General features: G+C 45.1%; 1 protein-coding gene across 4 annotated transcripts in view; it reads left to right on the plus strand.

Annotated features, from left to right (window-relative positions):
* MMRN1 (multimerin 1) overlaps positions 1–13229 on the plus strand; it is a 68965-nt gene that overhangs the window by 43536 nt on the left and 12200 nt on the right. For all 4 annotated transcript variants that reach the window (XR_014501810.1, XR_014501811.1, XM_083398241.1 and 1 more), the window contains exon 6: positions 5553–7505. Coding sequence is in view for 2 of the 4 variants with exons in the window: in XM_083398241.1 (XP_083254367.1) it covers positions 5553–7505 (1953 nt within the window). In the remaining 2 variants the exon portion in view is untranslated. The remainder of the gene's footprint in view (positions 1–5552; positions 7506–13229) is intronic.

The raw sequence follows: 13229 nt of genomic DNA on the forward strand, positions 1-13229 counted from the left end.
TTAGCGGCTTAGAAAAAGGGGGTGGGGAGCGGAAAAAAAATCTCAAGACTCGCAAGACATTTTCATCTTGCGAAGCAAGCCCATAGGGAAATTCATCCTGCGAAGCGCATCGAAAAACGGAAAACCCTTTCGTCTAGCGGGTTTTCCGTCTTGCAAGGCATTCGTCTTGCGGGGTACCACTGTAATAGTAAATTTTTAAATTAAAAAATGGCTCAGTAAATTGTCATTCTGGGCACTCTCTCCCTTTCTTAAATCACACTACTGTATCTATAAAATTTACTAATCGGTGTATCATGATTCTGAGATTCCTGGATTGCAGAAAGTTGGAGTAGATGACTCTCTCTATCCCTTCCAACTCTACCCTGCAATTCTAAGATTCTATGAGAGCTTAGCCTACGCTAATGTAGCCTAAGCCAAGCTTGGAGGCCTCAGTGCCTTTCTTTACTCAAGAGTGCCCTTCTACTTCCTGCCTTCCTGTTTTCCGCCTGTATTAGATTTATGCTAGATCTGTCCCGCCTTCTGCATTTGTTCTTTGCAACCTTCCACGCTATTTTCAGAGATGACCTTTGCATAACCTAAGGGGACCTCTGAACCATCCTCATTCCTCTCCACCCTTCCATTAAAAGTCAAATTGAGGAGAGCTGGGAGAGAGGGGGGTGATGACTTCTGCGAGCCTTGGTGGGTGGCAGGAGGATGAATGTCTAGCTGTGACATGCCACCATTAAACTCAATGAAGATACATAGCTAGGCAGAAAGAACAATGAGGTTGCTGCTGAATGAAAGAGCCATGTAAGCTTGACCTTAGTCATAGAATCTCTCCCTTGATTTCTTGCAAAAAAAGAAAGGAAGAAGGGAATGCCCTGGCAGTTTAAGAGAATATTCAATATGTGGTTTCTTTTCATATGGAAATGAAGAGAGAAGTGGCAACTGTTTTGATTTTCTTCTTTGCATTTTTTAAAAAATACGAAAACACATGTAATCCACCTTGTTTTAAATGAATGAGTACGTGGCCAAGTGATGCGTGTGCCAACTTATGAAATCGCATCTTTAAGAAAATCACCCTCCTCCACCACCTACTTCCCATTATATTACTCAGCTGGAAAACCCTCTGGCAACCTCTTCATCTAAGAAGCAGAAGGGTTTGCTGGGCTATTTCACAAGATGCAATATGCATGTCAAGACTGACTTCTCTCCCACCCCCTTTCCCTAAAAATCTGCTGTTATTCTTTGGCTTTGCTGCTTTTTCAAACAGAAACACACGCAAGTGCTCAAAACTCAACTGCATTTCAATAACTATTATTGCTTCCAATGCAGCAGCCCCTTATATAGCTAAATTTATTAGAAGATCACTGTGCTGTTGTTGTTTCAAAAAAAACTCAGCAACCTCAGGACTTTCCAAAAGATGCCATCTAGGAGCACATCTGCCACCTGCAAGAAACAGACAAAAGGGGATTTCAGCTGGCTTTGTTCCTTGCCATTCAATGGCTGCTTGCTCCATTGCCACATGCTTCAGATGACATGCTCTCAGCCCCCTTAACACACTGCAACTCCCAGAATTCATTGAGGGATGCCATGACTCTTTAAAGTGGTATCATAGTGCTTTAAATGTATGGTGTAGAAGGGGCCCTGGTCACATGCTGAGTTGTCAGTGTGTTAGAGAAAGGGAGAGGGCAGAGAACACAAATTCATTTTGGCACAGAAATACGTCTAGGTATCTCCTGATATGGGTGGTAGTGGTGGAGGGGGTGTCTTATTTCCAAGCTGCTCTGCCTCTCCTGGAGTCTGTAGTTGTTGTTTAGTTGTTTAGTCGTGTCCGACTCTTTGTGACCCCATGGACCTGAGCACGCCAGGCACTCCTGTCTTCCACTGCCTCCCACAGTTTGGTCAAATTCATGCTAGTAGCTTCGAGAACACTGTCCAACCATCTCATCCTCTGTCATCCCCTTCTCCTTGTGCCCCCAATCTTTCCCAACATCAGAGTCTTTTCCAGGGAGTCAGTATTGGAGCCTCAGCTTCCAGTGCACACTCAGAGCAGATTTCCTTAAGAATGGATAGGTTTGCTCTTCTTGCAGTCCATGGGACTCTCAAGAGTCTCCTCCAGCACCATAATTTAAAAGCATCAATTCTTCGGCGATCAGCCTTCTTTATGGTCCAGCTCTCACTTCCATAGTCTACAGATTGAGTCTATTGCTGGAGTCTACAGACAGGGAAAACTCCTGGGTGTACAGATAGGTGTACAAAGCCCTATGCAACTTGGGTCCAGAATACCTTAAGTATCATCTCAGTCCCAACATATCCAACTGATGTCTGGGGAGTTCTGGTTCAGATACTACCTCAGCTACAAACTCAGTAGGTGGCCTCAGGCAAACCACTTTATCTCAGCCTATATGGGGGCAAGAACAGCAGCCTACTTCATAAGCTGCTGTAAGAATTACTGAGGTGAAGTGCCTGGAGGCCTTGGAGCACCATGAAGCTTCCCTTTCAGACACTGAGCTCAAAGTTTCCTGCCTTCCTTTGTGCGCTTTGTTGCACTTGTCAGCTGAAATATTTTGCTGTACTTGCATTCAGGTTAATGTTTCGGAATAAGGAGAATTGGGCCAAGGGTCTTATAAATCTAGGCTGTCTAAACACTGAACGCTTTGTTAGAGGAGAGCAGGATAAGTAAACAAGTACAAAGTTATGGGTTTTAATGTAATTCTTCTCATCTTTCAGAGCTTTTCTGCCCGTAGAGCCCCACAGAAACATAATCTTCTGAGGAGATTATTTCATTTTAGTTCAGGGTGGCTTTTACTCTGTTAAACAATTAGTGATTGTTTAAGTTTCTTTAGCCAATTAGCACTGATTTAGGATTTGGCAAGAGATGAGGGAATTCTTTAATTGACCCCCACAAGACAAGTCTTTGTTTCGACATCATGTGGTCACATGCAATTCCTGTCACAAATCCCTCCTTGTATTCTGATTAGTTAAACCTTCTCTTTCTTCCCCTTTTCTTTTTCTGCCTCAGGTTAGGTGAAAGTTTGCGATTTTTTGGTCATGTTGTTATACGAATGATTATACCAGCTTAAAACCTCAATTTCTACTTAGTGTACTGTAGAATATTTCCCACGAAGCATCCCAAAGTGATTTACGGTATAATTAAAACATATATTAAACAGTTACATCTATAATAACATTTTTTTAAAAAAACAACACCCCAAAGCAAATAAAACAAGAGCACCTACATAAAATCAAATTTAGATATCAGCTGGGATAGTCCTCCATTGAGAAGATGAACATCTTTAGCAGATGCCAAAATGCAATAGAGAATGCTTCTGTCTGATATAAAGTGGAAGGGAGTTCCTAAGGTATTGCGCGGAATTATGGAGGTATCTGAAGTGTGCTTTGTACTGCAGAATGCAGCAATCAATTGAGTATGTTGGGGGTGGGAGGATATTTAAAGTATTCTGGTCCCAAGCTGTATATGGCTTTGTACACCAATGCCTAGATAGACGAATAGATAGATCACAGATGAAAGATATAGATGGATATACATAATTTTGCATTTTCTTTTCCATGTGATAGAGCATTATTATTATTATTATTTTTAAAAACTGCTATTCAACCATATTGTCACTTTAACCCATAATCATTGGTATTAAAGATGCAGCTGAATAGATTGAACTCAGATGCCTTTCTAAATCAAAGCTAATTCATCTAAATTATACTTGTTTGTTGTGTACTCTGTACGCTAACTGAAGGGGTTTTTCTCACACAGGGTGGATAAAAGTGTATATAAATACGTACATCTGCCACTGCTTTGTTGCATTTAACTAAATATGAGCACTGCAGGTGCTTGTCACTCATACTCAGAAACTAAATATTCAAGAGGGCTACAGTCATTGCCGCCCACATGTAGAAAGGAATAGTGAAATGTGCCGAGTGCTCGTCCCTTATTCCTTCTAATATGTCTTTCTAATTCTTTAGTAGGGAGTTGTTGACCTTTGGAGGTGTGGGGGATAATATTGCCCCTGCCACTGCTGCTTCATTGCCCCTTTCCTGCAGAGAGTCATTGTGGTATGGCAGGAGATGCCAATGTAGTGCCCACCAGATCATCTTGGGCTACAATTCATTTTACCTTGCCCATTAGCCGTGCTTGCGAGCTGTAGCATCTTAAGAAATTTATTGGGTCACAGCCTTTTGTAGTCTGAAACACGCTTCATCAGACCCATAATAATACGGGGGTTGACAACCTTTTTGGAATGCTGGGCACATTTTGAGAGAGTACTGGGGGCGCCAGCAGCAAAATTGCAGCTGGGGTAGCGGTGGCATCACACGGCATTAAAGAGACAGCCGTCCCTGCCAACCTTATGCTCACCATCAGAAGTCAGCTGTGACCTTCTGGTCCTGCTTGTGGAGATCACAAAATATTCATTTTACACATGTGTGCATGCACACTGATGCTGTTGTTGTCCAACAGCAGCAGGGAGCATTCCTCAGTATTCAGTACAGTGGTACCTCGGGTTACATACGCTTCAGATTACATATGCTTCAGGTTACAGACTCGGCTAACCCAGAAATAGTGCTTCAGGTTAAGAACTTTGCTTCAGGATGAGAACAGAAATCATGCTCTGGTGGCGCAGCAGCAGCAGGAGGCCCCATTAGCTAAAGTGGTGCTTCAGGTTAAGAACAGTTTCAGGTTAAGTACGGACCTCCGGAGCGAATTAAGTACTTAACCTGAGGTACCACTGTACCAGTATCACTGCTTAGAAGGTGCCTGCACATTTTGGCCCATAACTTTCTTTCTAGGAGAGCTAGAGACTTGATTTATTTACTTTTTTTAAAAAAATTTCAGAGTCTGGGGCACCTGCCCAGGGGCACAGTGGAAGACTTTGGCAACACCATGGGGTCCACAAGCACTGGGTTGGTGACACCTGATCTAATAAGTAGATTCCAGCCTATTCAATCTTGGGCCACAAAAATGTGTCTGCCTTTAAGGCATTACAGGATGCTACTGCATGCTCTCCCCCCCCCCCCCCACAAAAAGCTCACTTGACCCTCTTGAAAAAGGCAATGCAGACTAGCTCTGTTTTCTTTTTCACTTCGAAATAACAAAATTCAGGAGGTGCTTTCAGTGCTAATTAGGTGGCTGACAATTAAAATATCTTGAGAGCCTCTGCTGTCTTCCTGACAGTCCACCTCTTTCCTGGAAAGTTAACGGTGTATCTGCCTGAATGATAGGTCTTTTAAATCTATGGTCTACTAAGCTAGAAGCCATGGTTACATTTCACCTTGTCATAGTAGTCTATAATTGCAGGGAACAGCATATTATGGCTTCTCCCTCAGGACAGCAAAACTGATTAAAAGGATGAGAGCAACTAGCACAAGCACTATTCAAACACAGAACCCTCTTGAGATTCAGCAACTGAAAAAATCCGCCGCATAAGAGGTGGGGAGAGTGTGATTGCTATACAAACATAGATACATACATAATGCTTAAGTATTGAATTTTTGCTTCCTCCCCCCCCCCAACCTGCTCTTTATTTATTAAGGCATTGTGTCTTCCCCCCCTCTAGATCTCAAGTCCAAAAGCATTGCTGAGCTGGTCAAAGAAATTGTAAGAGAGCAGGTGAAAGCATCCCAGAGTGAAACACAAGAGACAGTGGCCCAGATTTTCAAGATTACGTCTGGTCTGTCTGCAGACCTTGAGAACATCAAACAAACGATCAAAAGCTTGAATGCTTCTCACAACAAATTGGCTGCAGAGATAGAAAGCAGGCCCACGAGGGTAGAAATCCTAGATATAAGGACCCAGATCCTCCATATTGAAGAGGATATAAGCATTACATGTGAGAAGCCAATCGAAGACCTGCAGGAACATCAGAGGTCAATAGAAGCTGCCTTGGAGCATCAAAGTTCAAGGAGCAACATATACTATGAATCTCTGAACAGGACTCTGACTCAAATGAAAGAAGTGCATGAACAGCTGTTGACAGCTGAACGGATTTCAGACCAGAACATCCCAACAGCAGGGAACTCCATAACCGATAACCTTACAGATTACATGGTTGGTCTTCACGAGAAAGTGAAAACACAGAGTCTGATGGTTCTGCAGCTCTATGATGACCTCAGAGTCCAAGACAGCAAGATCAGTAACCTCACCGTAGCATTGGAGATCCAGAGAGATAACTTACATGGAGAGTGCAGCAGCATATTGTCCAAATGCCGGCGGGACTTCCAAACACGACTGAAGGGCATGGAAGAGAATATGCACTCCTTAAATAAAAGCATGGAGAACCTTGTGTTTCCCTTGGATGATAAGATGGACAAGATGAACGAGCAAATTAATGACCTCTGTTACGATATGGAGATCCTCCAGCCTTTGATTGAGCAAGGGGTTCCCTTCAGCCTTACATCGGAATATGAGCAACAGATTGCAATGGAAGCTATAAGCAGAAAGCTGGAAAATTTAACCAGTGTTGTGGCAGGACTAAGTTCTACCACTGAAGAACTTGTCAAAAGCAAGAAGGAGCTTAAAGATGAGGCTCAGACTTACAATGAAATCTCTGAGAGGCGTATTAATGAATGTTTCATTTTAATGGAGGATGGCTTAAACAAGACCATGATGGTTATCAACAGTGCCATTGATACTATCCAGGATAACTATGTGCTCAAAGAAACATTGAGTACCATGAAGAATGAAACGAAGGCCTGCTGCAGTAGCACTGAGAAGATGGAAAGCATATTGACATTAATACCTCGGTTTCAAGAGATGAATGAATCCCTTCAGGTGCTAGTCAATGAGAACAGGAAAGGTGGCTTTACTTCAAACGCTATCCATTCTTCTTCTTCATCATCTGGTGATCTCAGCATAGTTCGCCATAATCTAAATGCAACATTAAACCTGCAAGAGCATCATCATGACATTGGCCACCTGGATGGAAAGGGGTCACACTCCACTCAGGAACATGAAGATTATGAAGGTCGCCTGGCGGCAGTGGAAGCAAAAATAACCAAGTTTTTAGCAAACAACTGCGTCACAGTAAGAAACATCAAAGCTGCTTCCACGGAAAAGGATAAAGTGATCTCTCTTCAGGTTCAGGCCTTGAGTTCCAGAATCAGGGCGCTAGAAGCCAAATCCATACGCTTCTCTGTGACCATCCCTGTGTTAAACAAGACTGCCTATGAAGCACGGAGCTTGTGTGAGGTTGTCTCCGGAAGCCTGAAGGGAATGAATGCCAGCATCCCCAGGTTAGTGAAAGCCGCTCAACCAGACACCTTGCTATTTCAGAAAGGCTTGCAAGAGCTCACAGAATCCATGCTGGAGGTCAAAGCAGGAACAATCCTATCCAATCTAACCTGGTATGTAGACAAGTCCCTAGATGAGGCAGTGGATACTATTACCAAACGTCTGAAGGCAACTCCTCCTGTTTCTAAAAAGCCACTGCCAGTGAAAAAGATCCCAGTGAGCACGACCGCAAACCAGGCTGGACGAATGCAGAGAAACACAGACACTGCTTCAGAAGCAGGTAAGGCTTTTTAATATTACTACTAGTGACGTTGCCCAACCTTGCAACTTATCCACACTGATTTCTGTAGGGACATAGGAAGATGCCTTATGGCAGCCTTTCTCAACCTGTGGGTCCCCAGATGTTGTTGAACTACAACTCCCATTACCCCTAGCTAGCAAGGCCAGAGCTCAGGGATGATGGGAGTTGTAGTCCAACAACATCTGGGGACCACTGCCTTATGGGAAGTCCATCTAGGCCAGTATTGTTGACACTGGTTGACACTGACTGTCCAAGGTTTCAAGCAAGGGTCCTTCTCAGTCCCATGTGGAGATGTCAAGGTATGATCCTGGGACCTTTTGCATTCAGTGCCTGTGCTCTGCCAGTGAGCCATGGCCCTTCCCAACTGCATGGCTTGGATGCTATAAGAATCAAATATTATGTTATTCAAATGCTCTCGGTGCGGAGAATGAGATTCTGCACGTGAGCAGAGAGCCCTGGAAGCCAAAGCTGTAATTTGCACTGGGAGCAAATGTTTTTCCTCCCAGGAGGGCGTGAAAACATTGCATCCCCCTGGTCCACTTGGAACTAGCTGGCAGAGGCCATAACTAGTACACATAAAGCACATAACGCCACCACCAACATTGTGAATCCAGTTAAGTCCCAAGTTGAAATCCCCAGCAGATCTAGGTGGCCCCATAGAGCTGCCATCACTGTCACTTATGGGAATGGTGAAAAGGTGGGGGCCCCACAATTCCTGCGTGTGACATTGGCATCGCTGTCAAGAGGGCAACTCTGCCCCATTGCACCATTTGGTCCTGTGGAATCTCTGTTCCTGTGTCTTCTGTTGAATGGTGACGGCAGAAATTAGGCTTCACACAGGGGTTGGTAAATTAACTGTTGTTTGTGGGGCTTTATTTAGCTCTCTGGCAGGACTCTTGATGTAAGCCTGCAGAAGGCTCTCGCCAAGGGAGCAGAGGAAGTGGAGGATGTGCAAGGTGGGTTGTGCTTAAGGAACAGTGTACAGTTAATTCACTGTGGCTGAACAGCGCATTGTTCCATGGTGCTCTGGGGAAATCTAGTCAAATTGTTATGGAGTGTAAGGATGGAATTTGCATCCAGGTCCCTAATTTAGTAGGAAAGGATTGAGTGCGCTTTGCAAGAGGACTGTGGAAACATGGAATCCAGGTCAATCCAGACCAAATTAGCACTAGTTTTTATACCGACCAAATAATCTGAGATCAAATTTAAAACGATATTTCAGGAGAGAAGCCTTTGACAAAACGACATTGTTTTGTGCACAATAAGGTAAATTGGTGAACGGCAAAGGCATTTTTATTCTTTTATGTCCCCCGTCATCTTTTTCTTTATTTCCATTCCTTCCACCTCGGTGCACACGCTCAAGACATGCCTCGAGTCAAGTGCTTGCAGTTCATCTGATAATCAAGCACGCAGGAAGTTTAAAGTGGATTGGGGCTTCAATAATGTTTCCACTTTATTTCATATCTCGCTGCTTACTCATTCTGCCTTAAACCGCTGGAAGCATTTTCTGCGCAGCAGTGAAACAGCAGAAGTCAGCAGCTGTGTGGATGAAGTGCCTCGGCCTTTTTTGTGGGCTGAACAGCATCTTTCCATGCGAAACTTTACCGTGTTCCAGCCAAAGCTGCTCCTTCACAACAGGCAGTATTGCATTCAATGCATATATGTGACAAAGATTATTTCCAGGACAGTGGGAAGTGGGAGTAGAAATATGAAGCTACCTCAGTCCACTGGTCCATCTAGCTCAGTATTCCTTATTGGCTTCCAAGGATCTCATGTAGGAGTCTTTTTTCACAACTGATACCTGACATTCTTTACTGGAGATGACAGGGGTGGAATCTGTGCTTTTCTGTTTGAAAATCATGTACAGTGGTACCTCGGGTTACATACGCTTCAGGTTACATACGCTTCAGGTTACAGACTCTGGTAACCCAGGAATAGTACCTCGGGTTAAGAACTTTGCTTCAGGATGAGAACAAAAATCATGCTCCGGTGGCGCGGCAGCAGCAGGAGGCCCCATTAGCTAAAGTGGTGCTTCAGGTTAAGAACAGTTTCAGGTTAAGAACGGACCTCCGGAATGAATTAAGTACGTAACCAGAGGTAACACTGTACTTCACCAATGACCTATGGCCCAATGAATTGTTGCAGTGTTTCCAGAATATGCTATTCTGTTCATAGATTCATAGGATTGTGGCGTTGGAAGGGATCCTGAGGATCATCTAGCCCAACCCCTTGCAATGCAGGAATATGCAGCCGTCATATACGGGGATCGAACCTGCAACCTTGGCTTTATCACCGCCACGCTCTAATCAACTGAGCTATCCAAGTGAAGAGAATGTGTTCTTTTCTCTAGGTCAGGGGAGCCAACACAGAGCCTTCGAGATGTTGTTGGACTATAACTCTCATCATTCCTGACCATTGGCTGTGCTGGCTGAGACTGATGGGAATTGGAGTTCAACAATATTTACATTGCTTACCCCCATGCCCTACGTTCTTGCATAGCCTGCAGGTTTACAGTTACCTATTGGTGCTTCCTTAATGGCCCTTAATGGCCATGGCCCATCGGGGAAGAAAGTTGTACTAACTTGCAAGGTGAAGTTGAAAGGAGCAGGTTGAATGTTTTAAAATATGGGCAGAGAAGGAAAAAGGGCCATGAGCTTTTGGAGCTGGCTAACCAGAGACTAGGACTTACCAATCAGAAGGCTGGCAGTTTGAATCCCCGCAACGGGGTGAGCTCCCATTGCTCGGCCCCTGCTCCTGCCAACCTAGTAGTTCGAAAGCACGTCAAAGTGCAAGTAGATAAATAGGTACTGCTCCAGCGGGAAGGTAAACGGTGTTTCCGTGCGCTGCTCTGGTTCACCAGAAGCGGCTTAGTCATGCTGGCCACATGACCTGGAAGCTGTACGCCGGCTCCCTCGGCCAATAAAGCGAGATGAGTGCCGCAACCCCAGAGTCGGTCACAACTAGACCTAATGGTCAGGGGTCCCTTTACCTTAGTGATAGGCAGTCATGGTGGAGCTCAAGAATGCTATATGCTTTTGAGCAGGCTGCTACTGCTATGTCTCTAACTCTGTGAGCAAGTGCACCTACCTAAGATGGTTGGATGGCACCTTGTACGCCTCCTTCCAGCAACTCCTGCAGCTAAACTAGTGCCGAACATATTGCTTTGCTTTCCTTTAGACCACATCCGTGAGTCATCTGGGAAGCCCAGGACCTTCATACACACTATTCAGGCTTGCACCCCAGAGTGGGCATTTCAGTGCTGTTATTGCAGCTGTTTGACTTTACCCCTGAAGACACACTCCATGGGCACCTGAGACAGACAGATGCCAACAACAAGTCATACCAGAATTGCCAAATTATCTATCTGGAATCCTTATACCAGAGTTCCAGCTTTGTCTGGGCTTCAGTCAGAACTCTCAGACAGAGAGGGAGAGTGGTGGAAAACCCCTCCAACCTTCCATCCTCCTGCCACCTCCTCCCCTTTGTCTCTTGCAGCAGGGCTATACCTGAAGAAACTGTCAGAGAAGGGGCACACCACTCAGGTTCCTTCCTGAGCAATTTCTCCCCTGCTTCAACAGACACCTGCTGTCTATCGCACCACCTAGCCTAGTTTAAACAGGTGGAGATTCCCCTTTCTCTGCTCTCTCTCTCCCAGCCCCTTCCCCTCAGCGTTTTTCCACTCTAATTCCCCAGCCACACTGCCAGCAGAGAGCAGCCTGAGATTTACATATTCATTCATTCATTAATAGTATTTATGTGCCACCCATTAACCAAGTACCCTGAGCAGCTTACGGTAACAATAAAAAAACCATATAAAGGTACAATTCTAAACCACAAAGTAGAATGCATAATGCAGCATTAAAAATTTCAGCAGCGGCAGCAGAGAATAAAAAGAACCCTCTCCGATGACAATTCCGAGCTTTACCTTGGCAAACTGAGAGGGGAGGAGGTGATCTCCTCCAACACTCTGCTGCTGTTGCTATAGGTGGTGTTGCTGTGGGGATGGTGGGGGCAGGGAGGCGAGGGGACCGGCCCTCGATGGGTCAACAAAAGCTTTAAGGCAAAGAAAACCACCTCTCTCTTCAGCCGGTCTGACACTCTCCCACTCCCACTTTTACTACATGGTAGGAACTGATACCAGGCTCCCCACCACCCTGGGAGGGGAGGGGAACCCAGTTGGCTTTATAAGCAGAGCACTGCCCTGACAGAGATGTCAGACGATTCCATCAGAAATTAAAATGGGAGCAGAAATTCCATGGGGGTTCAGGGAAACATGAGATGGTTTGGTGGGCTGAAGCAGGAGTCAGGGACAGAAGGGGCTTTGCCCCCCTCAATATTTGCTGGCAGAGGGCCAAGCCCCCACCCCAATATCGAGGGGCCCCAAACACACCAGCCTCCAGCTTGCAAACACACCCTCTGCGCTCCCATCCCTTCCGCTGATGCAACATAGCACATGCATCAAGTGTCATGCACACGATGTCACACTCACACGACATGTGCTGGGCCCCCCAGTCTTGGGCACAAGTAATGCCTCTGGTACAATACCTCTTGAAACAGTCGTGCCTTTCCCCCCAAAAAAATCCTGGGAGCTGTAGTTTGGTCAGAATGCTGAGAGTTGTTAGAAGACTATTCTCCTTACAGAGCTATACCACTAAGGCTCTTGGACTTGCTCATCGGAAGGTCAGCAGTTCAAATCCCCGCAACGGAATAAGCTCCTGTTGCTCTGTCCCAGCTCCTGCCAACCTAGGAGTTCAAAAGCACACCAGTACAAGTAGATAAATAGATACCGCTGTGGCGGGAAGGTAAACAGTGTTTCTGTGCACTCTGGCTTCCGTCATGGTGCGCCAGTAGTGACCAGTCATGCTTGCCGCATGACCCGGAAAGCTGTCTGTGGACAAACGCCAGCTCCTTCCACCTGAAAGCGAGATGAGCGCCATACCCCCATAGTCGCCTTTGACTGGACTTAACCGTCCGGGGGTCCTTTACCTTACACTTCTCAGAATTCCCTGTGAGGTGGGATTGATTCTTAAACCACTCTGTAAACTGTAAGTCTGTGGTTCTACATTCAGGTAGGTAGCCGTGTTGGTCTGATGCAGTCGAAATAAATAAGAAAATAAGAAAATTGTCCAGCAGCACCTTAGAGACCAACTAAGTTTGTTCTGGGTATAAGCTTTTGTGTGCATGCACACTTCTTCAGATTCTTCTGTGAGTACTCTTAATGAACTACAGCTCCCAGAATTCTTTGGGTGAAGACACAACTGTTTAAAGTGGCAGCACAATGATTTAGATGTATGGTTTGAATGTGAGCCTAAAGTCTCCCATGAACAGCTTGCACCTGGGCAGCAGACTGAGCAGGCACATACAGGTCCACACTTACCCATTATGCTGAGGTGTATTTCTATTTAAATTCTAGTACATTATGTCTAATGTTTGCATGGATAGATGATATAAATTAACACATGCACATTTTATGTAAATTGGTGTCTTCTCTTTTGGTGATGCCAAAATGGACACTCTAATTGCCTATCTTCATTCTCTCCCTTCTCTAAGGTAACCCATTTTCACAGATTTTCTTCCAGCGTTAGTCTATTTCTCTTTGAGAGAAGGAGAGGTGGACATATAGGGAGAAAGACAGCAATTGGAGGTCAGTGCGAGGGAGAGGCTTGAGTTTTCTTTTTCCGATTTTTTTTTGTCTCCAGGCTT

Source organism: Podarcis tiliguerta (assembly GCF_965153285.1).
Source record: "Podarcis tiliguerta genome assembly, chromosome: 9".
NCBI lineage: Eukaryota > Metazoa > Chordata > Lepidosauria > Squamata > Lacertidae > Podarcis > Podarcis tiliguerta.